This window comes from Sapajus apella, unplaced genomic scaffold (assembly GCF_009761245.1).
Source record: "Sapajus apella isolate SASKATOON/1434 unplaced genomic scaffold, GSC_monkey_1.0 scaffold25, whole genome shotgun sequence".
NCBI classification, from domain to species: Eukaryota; Metazoa; Chordata; class Mammalia; order Primates; family Cebidae; genus Sapajus; species Sapajus apella.
The window spans coordinates 17933317-17946383 of NW_022436965.1; the positions used below are offsets into that span (position 1 = coordinate 17933317).

General features: G+C 38.5%; 1 protein-coding gene across 8 annotated transcripts in view; it reads right to left on the reverse strand.

Annotated features, from left to right (window-relative positions):
* DNM3 (dynamin 3) overlaps positions 1 to 13067 on the reverse strand; it is a 549446-nt gene that overhangs the window by 338977 nt on the left and 197402 nt on the right. For all 8 annotated transcript variants that reach the window (XM_032291679.1, XM_032291682.1, XM_032291676.1 and 5 more), the window contains exons 7-10: positions 10828 to 10970; positions 7161 to 7296; positions 4818 to 4885; positions 1056 to 1194 (exon numbers count right to left, since the gene is read on the reverse strand). In XM_032291679.1, coding sequence (XP_032147570.1) covers positions 1056 to 1194; positions 4818 to 4885; positions 7161 to 7296; positions 10828 to 10970 — 486 coding nt within the window. The remainder of the gene's footprint in view (positions 1 to 1055; positions 1195 to 4817; positions 4886 to 7160; positions 7297 to 10827; positions 10971 to 13067) is intronic.

A 13067-nucleotide genomic window follows, 5' to 3' on the forward strand; every position in this document is an offset into this window, starting at 1 on the left:
TTTCGCTTTCTTCCCACTGGTTTTTCAGAAAGGTAACTCCTAGTAACCATCTATAAAGGGAAGGATAACAAAACCAACAAAAACAGAATTATCTACATTCTGAATTAAAGAAATATTCAAAGCACCGATGTTAACTGTCACGGGGCTAGACCTACCCTACTCTAAACACCATCACTAATTTTCTTTTTATGTTTTTTAATACAAGATATTCCTTTCATGTACTGAAGAACTGAGCACATGTTCTCCATATTCCTCGATGAGGAATCCTCCTACCTAGGAAGTCCTGCACTAACACTTTACAGCATAGATTCAATAGATATTCAGGGTAGAGAATACTGGCTGCTGCTAAAATGGCAATTTATGGATCAGTCACCATTTACTGAGCGCTTACTATCGTTAATCAGTGTGTTAGGTGTCCCATAGGTTTCAGACATCATCTTGCTTGATCCTCACTAAGGTGGTATTGCTATTATTATCATCATCATCATCCTCATTTCACAGATAAATTAACAAGACTGGAGAGGTTAAGCTGAAGGTCACATAGAAAATAAGTATCAGAGCCAGGATTTGAATCTAGGTCATTGAACCTCCAAGGCTGGATTCTTATCCCCCACACTATACTACACTGCCCCTTCCCAGAACGCTCAGGCTCAAGTGGAATACATTTGTAATTTGGAAGAATTTTCTTATTGATATACATACTATCAATGATTCCCTTCCTCTAATAATTACCCTCATCCATGCACCATAGGGAAAATAAGCTTAGAGCATTTGCCTAATCATTCAGAAATAATGTTTATTTGTTAAAGACAACAAGGGGAAAACCAGCCAAAGAAATATACTCTTTCTAAACCACCGTATTAGGAATGATAGAAGACAATATGTCTGCCTTCATGGAAGCAGTTCCCACTCAGTACTTTCCACAATCCTTCCCTGTAGGCAAACACACAACATCTATAACAAAGTGAGGGTCAGGGAAAGAGAATCATGCAATGAGATAGGGAATGTTGGTAAACCAAAGCCACATACTGGAAAGTTAAATAATTCAAACTTACTTTTTTGGTACACTTCTTCACGGTGTTGATTAATTCCTGTATTACCAGATCTACACTCTTCAAGGATGGCCCTTTCAACTTTACAATCTGTTTCTTGACTATCGCTTCAAATGCCATGTCTGGAGTAAACAACCCTGTCCTGAAGGTAAGAAAGCAAGCAGCCCGTAAGATGTTTTTAATTGAGTAATATTCAAAAATGTTTTGAAAAATGTTTAACATTCCTTTAAATTAAGCATGTAATAGACCAAGTTTAAACATTACATAATGATTTGTTCTATCCACAGCATTATTATAATAATATCTTTAATACTGCTAAGTCATAATAAGTTCCAATCTATGGAAGATTAATATTAGCTGAAAAAGTGCCCAAAATGTTTATATGGTACATCATGTGACCTTTAACTAATATTTACCTGTAATTTGTCTTATCTCATTGTTTCACAGCAATAAAAATAAATGCTACAATAGAAATGGTGTTCTCAATTTAGATTCCTATTTCTAAAAGATTCCAAAAGCAATTTCTTGCCCTTTGTGGAACACCAAGTGAGCTTTACTTTTTATACACTAAAACAGTAGAGTTTCTGGTTTATATAATTTATTCATTCCAGGAAAGCTATGTTACTGTGACCCTGGTGGTTCCCAATCTGAGATCTTGGAGTACTGGGAGAATAAGGCAGTCAGGGGAGCTATGAATTAATTTTAATATTTCAAGATGCCTAAATAATGAATTTACAAAAATAACAAATGATAACTAAAATAACAGTGTCTTCCTTTAGGCTCTAATTAATTCAAACTGGTATTATAACAACGCTTTTCTCTAGTGCAGAGCAGGAGCTCAGGAAAGTAGATATATATATGTGTGTGTACTTGTGTTTCATAAAAAGGGAAAAATGATTACTCAAATTTAAACAAAAGGTCAATGGAGAGAAGCTACAATAACAGGGTCCCTTGAACTCTGAGCCTTGGCCATGACTACAGGCTGGCGGGCTCCAGGCTTTGGCACTGGATCCTCCCAACTCCCAGACCCTCTTCCCTCCCCTCCTCACCTCTTCTTATTTGGTTAACTTCTCTTCCTTCAACACTGAATTCTATGGTACCTCTTTTGGAAAATTTTTTCAATACTTCCCTTATACTATCTTGACTGGATGTCCTTTCTTGTCATTTGCTTAGCACCCCATGCTCACCTCTATTTTTAACTGTAGTAATCATACTATATTATAATGGTAATTTCTCTGAACTAGGTATAAAATCAAATCCAAATTCTTTAGTGCAATATTAAAAATTTTCCACTGTCTGACTCTAATCTTTCTTCACAGTTATTTTCCCCTCACCTTTCATGTATCCTCTTTCAGTCAATTTGCCTTTGCTTATATTGTATGTCTTTGCCTTTGTCTGTGATGTTCATTTCACCCTCTTGTCAATTTTGGCCTATTCAAATCCTGTCTGTGCTTTAAAGCCCAGATGAAAAGCAAACTTATAGTTGCAGTCTTTCTCCAGTCCTGCTGCTGAGACCTTCCTTCTTGGAAGCCCAGCATTCTATTTCACATTGCAGGAAGCTGGGCACATATTTTAGTCCCATCACTATACAGTAGGGAGAACTGTTACCCTATTTATCTTGATTTGCTCCATAAGGACTGTCTCCCTCCGTTGCTCAGAGTCAGCATTCAGTGCTAACAAAACAATGAAGAAAAACAAAGTGTCTCTTCATCAAGCCCTTCAGGGGCAAAGAGGGCTTCTACTATTCAAATAGCGAATGGAATCAAATGTGGAAAAAAATTATCAAACCAAGTGTATATAAAGGCCTAAATAAGCAAACCGTGAGTATGTCTTATACTCAGGACATTGTGCATTTCTTATCATCTTACAGGCAAATTTGTAATAACCACCATCAATCTCCTGTTGGTAGGCATATAAATCAGAAATTGACAATTCTGAATTACTGAGATTTTTGCAGTTGTTATTTGACAATTGTATATGGTAAGGAGTTTCACAAGTTAAGTAAAAATACTGTATTTGGCTGAGTTCAAATACTGTATGACCCAAAAAATGTAATTTGGTTCCACTGTATTTATCAGATAAGCATGTCCAAATACCAGATTTGCCCAGCTAAAAAGCAAGACAGTTTCTACATTAAATGTATTCTGGGTTCGATGGAGAAGAAATAGAATAGAGGAACTTAGAAATCCTATCAGTGGTAAAAGAAAAAAAATAGATTTTGATATAGACGTTTTCCCCTCTTTGCTTTATAAACTCATATCTTCCCAAACTATTTGAGATTTGTGGAGCAGACTATCTAAGTTTTAAAACAATAAATAACTCAAGCATCATAACTTCTTTGTTAAATCACCCATCACATGCACACTCAGTGTCAAGCTTTGCCCTCTCAGGGTCTGTTCCCAATATAGTCTCAACTTGGCCCTTTGGCAGAGGCTGAGCCACAAACGACAACAGGCAGTGGCCACCTCATTCACATGAGGCAATCTATATACTAGGCAACCTAAGTTTTATTTCCTTGAATTAAAGATACTTCAATTCAACATATGCTCATTAAGTTATGTTTAGCCTTCTGTACATGAAGAAATATGTGTTTTAAAATAATTTGTTCTTATCATAGTTCTTTAAATAAATTGTTATGAACTGAATATCTGTGTTCCCCCAAAACTTCATATGTTGAAACTGTACCCCTCAGAGTGATGGCAGTAGGAGGTGGGGCCTTTGGGAGGTAATTACATCATGAGGGCAGAATCCTCATGAATGGGATTAGTGCCCTTATAAGAAGAGGCCCGAGCACTAACTAGCTTTCTTTCTGCCACATGAGGACAGAATGAGAAGACAGCAATGTGCAGGTCGGAAAAGGGCTCTCACCAGAACCCAATCATGCTCATGCTCTAATCTAGAACTTCCAAACTCCGGAATTGTAAAAAATAAATTTCTGTTGTTTATAAGCCACCCAGTCTATAGTCATTTGTTATAGTAGTCCAAACAGATTGAGATAGAGGTAATTTAGAATAATCTCACTTTAAACAAGGGGAAATTCAGACACAAGTTTCACCCCACCCCCACCCTATGCAGCTAGGCCCCTCTGCTCTCCTGACAACATTCCTCATGCCAGTCCCACGCATGTGCATGACTCCTGGCTCCATGGGTACATGCTGTGCCCTCTCACCTCTGAGCCTTTGGTCATACCCCCCCTTCCACCAGAAAATCATTTCTTTTATCCTCCAGTCTCAACAACCTCCATTCCATCCTTCCAACCTCTCCTGTCCCATCACACTGACATCCACCTCATATACATGCCCCCAACACGCACAAGCACACACGCACACACAACACACCCTGGCCTGTTGAAATCATCCTCTCCACAGGCAAGGATAAACTTGAAAAGTAACTATCTCCATTAATCTTTCCCAATCTTGCTCCACAACACTAGTCAAAATTAATCTGTCCCTTCTTGGTGTAAATAATGATTAATTATGAGCAGGTTTGGCCTCCCTCATGAAAACTGAAGGTTCTGGAGAACAGATCTTGCTGAGTACAGGGTGGAAGCACAGAAAATGTTTTTTGCTTTTTCACTTGGGAAAAACTGACTACAGCAATACAGGAAGTTACCATTAAACCCCAAAGTAGGATTTCCTGTTTCTTATTCCCACCTCTGTATTCTACCCTATTCAATGATGAAAAGATGAGTTTCTTAGCCATTTATAAACATTAATTTTCTTTTGGTAGCTTGAACAGATGACAAGAAAAATGTGAATCACTTGCCTGATACCATGTATGTTTTTGATTGCATAGCTTATTTCTCTTCGCAATTCTTTCTCATTGAACTCCATCTGCAGATGCAAAATGAGCTATGGTTATGACACTTAATTCCTTTGAATAATATTGTTGAACATTACAGAATGAGAATAACCTAACTTCGTGATTAATAAATGGATACTCATGTCTTTCACAACCTAAACCCAGATGGTCAAAACATCTGTTTATATAAAGTTCAAGGCAACACAGAACACTAGGGATTTTTGGGATTTTGGGGGCAGTGGATTTTTAACTCTATTACAGATACGGAGTGCTGTGCATAAGGATGCCTTCTGGACATAATCTAGCCATTCATTTGAAATGTATAATTCTTCATTCTTTTGCTAAATATGTTAAATTTGAGGGCACAGGAGAATGCATAAATGAGGGTATAACCTGATGTACAGTAGCAGTACAGATGTCCTGAAATTAACAATGGCTGTCTTTTGTCCCTGGCCACTTTAACAATTTGAATTCGAGGCCTCTTTGTAAAAGAAAAATAGTACTATTTTAACAAGCCAACTCAGGATAGATTACTGCACAAATATTTCTCATAAGCCCTAGGTACCATAAATCTACTTGGAAGTATGATCAAAGTGTCATAGAGCTTAGACCTCGAAAGGATAGCCAGAGAACACTGAGTTCATCCCTGACTTCTGAGATTTGGCCTCTCCAGCTTCATTGTCTGTCCACATTCCCCCTCACACTTTATGCCCTAGAATGACAAATTGCTCTAGGTTTCTACCCACAACCCATGGCTTCACAGCTGAGAGCCTTTATCATTCCTCTCCTGTCTGGAACGCCTCCTCCTGTAATCTACCTCTTCCTGCATAACTAGCTGCTCGTTCTTCCAAACTCAGCTCAGAAGCCTGCCTCCCCTTACACACTTAAGCTGGGATTTATGTCTGTGAGCTATGTTTCCATAGCACCCTGTGCTGAAGTTTATCCCTTTACTTGGCACATTTTAATGAAACTATCTATTTACTCATTTGCCTCCCACACCAAGACATAAGCACTTGCCTCTTCGTATGGGACAAGTAGCATGGTCCCTAAAACTACTCAACTGCCTAGTGGGCATTTTACACGTACCACGTCCAAAACAGAACTACTAATTCACTTCTCCATACAAACACAGTTTTTCCTCCATTTCCCTCATCTGATGGGCACCACCACTGACTCAGCTGTGAAAGCCAAAACCTTGGGAGTCATCTCAAAACTTCTCTTTCTTCCATCCCCCATTTCAATCAAAGCCCTAGCAACTTTATCTCTAAAAGGCCAAAGCCACCCATCTCTCTCTATCCTTTCTTGCTGGGGCACTTTTACTGGAAAGCTAAAGAAGTTTAATTCTCAGTGTTTCAACCTTGCACAGGCTTCTTCCAAGACCTTGTGCCTAACTGTGTGTTTATAATTTTGTATTCTTCTTCAAGGGGGCCTGCAAAATTGTAGAAGCTTCAGATCCCACAGAAAATGAATCCACCCCTGGTCTGGCCTACTGTTCTCCTCATGTTGTCTCTTGGTACTTTACAATCCAGCAGGTATACTATTCTTCTAAAATCATCAATAAAATCAAGTCACATTACTGCTTAAAACTCTCCTGTAACTTCCCATTGTTAAGTGTAAAGACTCTACCTCAACCTAGAAAGCCTTGTGTGAACTGGACACTTCCGTCCTCTCCGAATTCATTTCATGCCCCTCTCCTTCATCAGCCACATCTGTTCTTCACCTGTCATACTTCAGTGCCTTACCTGAGGTTGCTACTTCTGCCTTAAACAACCCCTTTCCCCCAGATCTTAACCCAGCTGACCTCTTCATGCCATTCTGGGCACAGTTTAAATGTCTCCTGCTCAGACAAAACTTGCCTGACTATTCCATTAAAAGTGGCTCACCCAGCCGCTCTCTCTTACATTATGTTACAAAAAAAAACTTGAAACTTCCTCATTTTGTCTATTTGTTAATTTTCTATCTTTCCCCACTAAACAAGCCAGAACCTTCTCTGTCTTAATCACTGGCACCTAGAAATTTGGTGCATAGTACATGCTCAAGAAATATTTTTAAATTAATTAGACAACAAACATCATAGGAAACCCCACTTAGTATTTCTGTTTGAAATGTAGTTAAATTTCATTAAATAAAATCGGAATCATCGGTAAGAAAATATTTCTCTCCTGAATTTCATTACCTGAATATGGAGGTTTTGTTCAAAGAACCATGTTAGTTCTATACCACTCACTCAATATTGTATCAAGAGTTATGTAAAACAGAATATGGAAACGAAGTGAAACCAAGGAAAAAATAACATTTGACACAAACCTTTACTATCTCAAAAGGAAAGCGTTCATGGAAAATACGATTGATTTTAGCACCACCTGAGAGTTCCAGGGTATCTACTTGATCCCCTGACCCTTCAATTCTCTTCTCAAAGTCCACAGCAAATTGCTGAACCATCCTGTAATAGTTAAAGAGAAATAGATTCAAGTCAAAGTTACAAGCCTTTGAACTCCTCATTTTCTTTTCCTCTGGTTATTCCTTAGAATCCTTTTCCAGGTGCTCTTAGTGGCACCTACTGGCAGAGTTAACACTACACTCTATTTAGCACTCACAATGTGATTATATAAAACACACATCAAGATTTTAAACATTTAATTAGAATAAATATTTAAATATATGTATTTTCGATGCATTCTGTTCATTTGATTGCAGTCATAAAATGATATTTAAAGAATACTCGAAATAGAGAGTTTAGCAATTAAACTTTATGTAGAATAGTCAAATGGACCTGAACTCCTAACACATCACAACCACCTCGTGTCCCAGGAGTTCCAGCTCTATTCCCCAATATCACAGCTTCAGTCTCTCCTCACACTTATCCCTAGGTAATCTCAAGGATGCCATAGCTTCAGTAGTTATTGAGAAATAGTTTCTCCACACCTTCTGCTTTAGCTTATAACTCTCAGGAGAGTGAATGGCCCATATGCTCAACCGTCTACTGGATGTTTGTTTCCTCTTAGCAGCCTTGAACTCAACACACCTAAAACAACCTCTCAATTTGTTTGACTCCCAAACTTGCTGATCCTCCTGCATTCCCAAATCTCCCCTCATGATGGATGTCACCACTCACCCAAGGCAGGGAATCTGGGGCATCCAGCATACCTCCCTTTCCCTCACCCAACAGTTGCAGGGAGTCACCACTTTTTGGTCATTTCTCCTCCATTACAGCTCAGCTGGTTGAGCTTTTCCTCCTCATGCCTGCTGACACTGCCTTGGTTCAGCTCTCGGCAATGCCTCCCAGCATCACTGAAGGCTCCTCTAGATGACCATCCTGCTTTTGGGTTTATCTTTGTCAAAGTCAGACCTCACCCTATCATAATAACACAGATTTGTGACCCCTCTACAACTAGCTCTGGACTTGTTTTTCAATGGATCCCCCACAATTTGATAATATAATCAAAACTCTTTAGCCCATCTCCCCATATTTCATGGTCTGGCCTTGGCTGCCTCTTCAGCCCCATCTCTCACCACTCATCCCACTCACCTTCCAGCCAGCCATAAGGAAGCCACTGTAGTTCCCCAAATGCACCATGTCCCTGTGCTTTTACACTTGTTTTTCTTTCTGCTCAAAACACCATTCTCTCTGTCCCTTGCTGCTTTGCCTGACTAATTTTTACGTGTTCTTTAAGACTCAGCTCAATCATTGATTCTTCCCAAAAACTTTTCATGATCCATGACTCTATCCAGCATCACTCCTCAATGCCCCTCCTCTGTGTCTTCAGCGTATTTCCTGCAGAGCACTGGGCACAATACAGACATTGCCACATTTATCAGTCACTCTCCTAAGGGCAAGGACCATGCGTTTTCTTTAACTTTCTCTGCTCAACATAATTGAGAGATTCAATAAATATTTGTTCCATGAAGGAATGAATTACCTTACACTGGCTGCTTAAAAAAAAAAAAAAGGAAGAAACAGGGGGGAAAAAACTATTTTCATTTGTGATTACCAGGTTTAGAAACTCCGTTTTAAACATACTGGAACTACTTTCAAATTCAAAATCTAAAAGGAAAAAAATTCAAACTATCTAAAACTTGTATCTTTTTATTCTCTTCCATCAAAATCATGGATAAATTAAAAGTAACTGCAAATATGTAGGCCAAAAAAGCTAGACTATAATTGGATTTAGCTATGTTCATGTATATGCTAATTTTATTTTTTTAAAAACCTGGTAAGGTGTGATACACATATTGAAACATGAAAAATTTTTCAGAAATTGTACCTCTAGCTGCTCCTTTCCCTAAACCCTATGCCTGAGCCACCTTGCCCACTTACTAATTCTAGAACAAATACTACTAAAGTTCTCACAATGCTCTTGCCCCCTCCTTCCACATGACAAGGTCCTCCCCTACTTCAGGGCCTCTATTTTCTCTGTGAATTCACATCCTTCCTCACATGTAACTGCTTTCTGATCGGGGCTTCCTTAATATTTTACACTTACAAAAACATAGCATTTATTAGGTTTAACACAATTAATCATGTTAATTTTTATGTCTGTTTTCCCCTACTCTACTGGGACTTCTTGAGGGCAAAAATCTTATCATTGAATTCAAAGAACCAGACACTGAGGGCATGAAGAGATAAGAGGAAGGAGGAAGAACAGAGAAAGGAAAGCAGGAAGGAAGGACGGAAGAGATAAAAGAAATAGGTCAAAAAGAATAGGACCATAAAAAAGGAACTGAATCAGCCCTCTACAAGTCAAGAATCTAGCTGTGAAAAGTTCTGTAATCTGAGTCCAATAAAGTCACAGAGGCAAGACCCAGTCTTTGCAAGTAGAATAGTTTTAGTTGGATATTAAGACAATGACCTAGGGCCTAAACAGAAATAGATTTCTCTGTAACTTGAAGTTTTTACAAGAGCTCAACCAAACCCAAGAATGAAAAGAAAGAATAAATTAGGAAAGAGTTACATCTGGGGGAAAAAAAACAACAACTCTTTCCTTTGTATAATATTTTTAATGAGGAAATATAAGATGAAGTAATTAATATTGTATTCAAATATTTGAGTATTTGGAAATCTCCTCACAAAGAAGGAAATTATAGTATGCACTTTAAATGCCAAATAAAGGAGGCTTTGATTGCCAGGCTGCAGGGGAGAAAAGGGCGCCGTAAGAGGTACAGAACATCATCTTCGGAGGTAGACCTCAAGTGTCCTACAGTGTATGCTGGGCAGGGGAGTCTTCTAGCTGAGAGGGACTTGACATGGTGGCAGCACGGGATAAAGAAACAGATGGTGCCAGAAGGAGTTAAGGGAGAAAAGAAAGTGTAACATATAAAGACCTAGGAATTCTCTAATAATTCTCTGCTCTCCTACCCCATGGCACCTCAGGAATAACTCTAGTAACCATGGGAAAATCATGAAGGGGTGAAAAGCTGCTTGGCAGTTTCACATTTGCATTTTCAAAGGGCTACATTAAAATTATTACATAAAAGAAAAAAAAGTACAGCCTTATTGTGAGCATTTTTTAATTAAATCCTTGGTTCTCATTCCACTGAAAAAATGCACACAAAGAAGTTACATAAAATAATTGGAATAAAAGATAATAAATACAATTGACATCCATAGAAACAGTTGAAAAAAACAAATGATATTTTCATCTGTATTTACTCACTTCTAAGACAAGGGACAAAAATTCCTACTGGGTCATCGTGAATGGTTTTACTCACTTACTGAATCCAGTCTTAAAAACACAATTTAAATGGGCATGGGGATGGTCAATTGGTAAGTTGACAATAACAGAATAATATCAATAATTCTCGTTCCAGAAAGCATAAAAATTCAAGAGTTATTGTGTATCATATAGATATCCTCATATAGTTTACTTGCTGCCTTTGTTAAACCTAGGCAACAACATGATAAATAGACTAAGGCAAAAGAAAACTAAAGAAATTAGTTTAAAATGCTAAGCCAAGGAAGGGAAAGGTGACCTACTGCAGCAGTGCTTTGGTCTTCCTGGTTGGGTCTTCTGGTTTGAAGTTTTTGTAGGCTTCTACTTCATGTTCTATGGAAAGCAACTGTCCCTGTAGTTTGTTCCTGAAGTTTGGTAGGGTATCTCGAATGTGGTTGGTAAGTTGCTAAATAAAACAAAATCATACATACAGATTGAAGATTGAATCATATACACAGAATAAAGATTAACTCATGAGACAAAGATCATCCTCCATTGTTTTTCTAATCATTCAAAATTTCAAACATTATGTATACATTTGAGATTGACTATTGGGTAGATAGGGAGAAGCACCAACTCTCTCCTCCACTGCCCTTCAGAGATGCTCAACATTTCTTCATTTAGAGTCACTCACTTGAGCTATCTTTTTAAATCTGGGAAGACCCTGGTAAAATGCAGCTACTGTTACTAATGAGGCTGCCCAATAATACCTTAGCATGGATTGATTTACCAGATCTCCTACCTTGTAGAAAGGAACTTTAAGTTAGTATGTGATAGAAATTAAGGACGCTAGGAGTCACAGGTGCTGCCTGATGTTCTCAGGACTAAATGATTTGCCACACTGATGGAGCTCAGGTGGCCAAGGTGCCAGAGGCATCTGTCAGCTGTTAACTTTCCCCAGATTCTGCAGCTGAGGCTGAACTTACTTGTCCTTCCACCTCTCAGTCCCAGTGCAATTCCATGACTGAATGAGGGAAAGCTCTCTCTGCTATTGAAGGCTTGACATAGTCATGTGTTTGGCATTTCCACTGGGATCAGCTGGCACCTCAAACTCAGTACAAGGAAAACTTCTCTAAGAGCCTAAGAGTGTGTGATTAATTAAGAACAAAGGTGAGATAAAAACCCAGATTGTTTAGGTCTTATGGTCTTTCTGTTACAAAGCAGTTAAAGTCTGAATTAAAAGTAAAAACACGATAACCTTCCTGAACTGCCTAAGTGATGAACTTGAAATCAATAAAAAGAATATAAACTTCCTAGAAATACAAGAAAAAGAAAGAACATTAAACGTAGGAAGAATTAACATACCCAGACTGACTGAACTATTTTAAGTCATCTTTATGTTTTTCGGAGGTTACCTGAATATATTTATTAAATAAATCTAGAGTTATTTGTCAATAGTTTATAACTGCATTACCCACTTGCTCAGAGTTATGAATTATTTTTTATGTTAGCATCCTGGCATGTGTTGCTGTTCTAACTATGAAGCAGGCAGCAAAAGAGTTGAAAGGATGGCATTCCCAATAGCAACATCACTAGAGACGAGAAACCAAATCTAACAGAAACAGCAACCACAAGAAACCAGCAGCCACCTGATTGTCATGTGAACTGGTAAATAATAAAAACACCTGATTTCCACCTCTTGCTTCTCAGACATCTCCATAGCAAAGCAATATCGTGGCTTTCTGAAATGCTTCTTCCCATGGCTTTCATGACTCCAGCTCCTCTAATTTTTCTGCTATCCATTCTGGGTGTATCTTCTCTATTTCCTTGGACAATTCGCTCTCTTCGCCACACCAGTAATTATTGAAATTCCTTAAACCTAGGCCCTCGGCCTCTTTTTTGTTCACTCTCTGTTCTTTCTTGAAGCAATCTCATTCCATCCATGGCTTCAATAAACATCCAAATACCTACAGCTGTAAAATGTCTCCAAACAAAAAGTTTATCTTTGCTGTGCCATGCATATTTGACCACCTGCTTGACTTCTCCTCTTGGTTGTGTCAATGACATCTCAAGCTCAACATGTCCAAAATCAAGTATTTGATCTTCCCTTCAGAGTTCCCCATCTTGGCAACTTTGTAACAATCTAGAATGCTGGGGCTTAACCTTGACTCCACCTCTCCTATCACCCAACAGTACTAATCTACCACCTAGTCCTCAATTTTCCTGAACATTTCTCAAACCTGCCCCTTTTTTCCATCTCCACTGGCCCTCACCACAACCAAACTGCCATAATTTCTCACTTTTACTCCTAACTGGTCTACTCTTGATCTTCCTGTCTTCAATATCATATTCTTTTTTAACCCACAGATCTGATCTTATTGTTCCTCTACTCTGGATCCCTAAATGAGTCCTTGTTGGTCTTAGGTAAAAGCCAAAATCTTCAGTTTGGCCTAGAAACAATACAGAATTCAGCCACTGCCTACATCTCCAATATCATCTCATACAACTCACTACCTCTTTCTCTGCCTTCCCTCCACGTGATAATTTCATTCAGTTTCTCAAA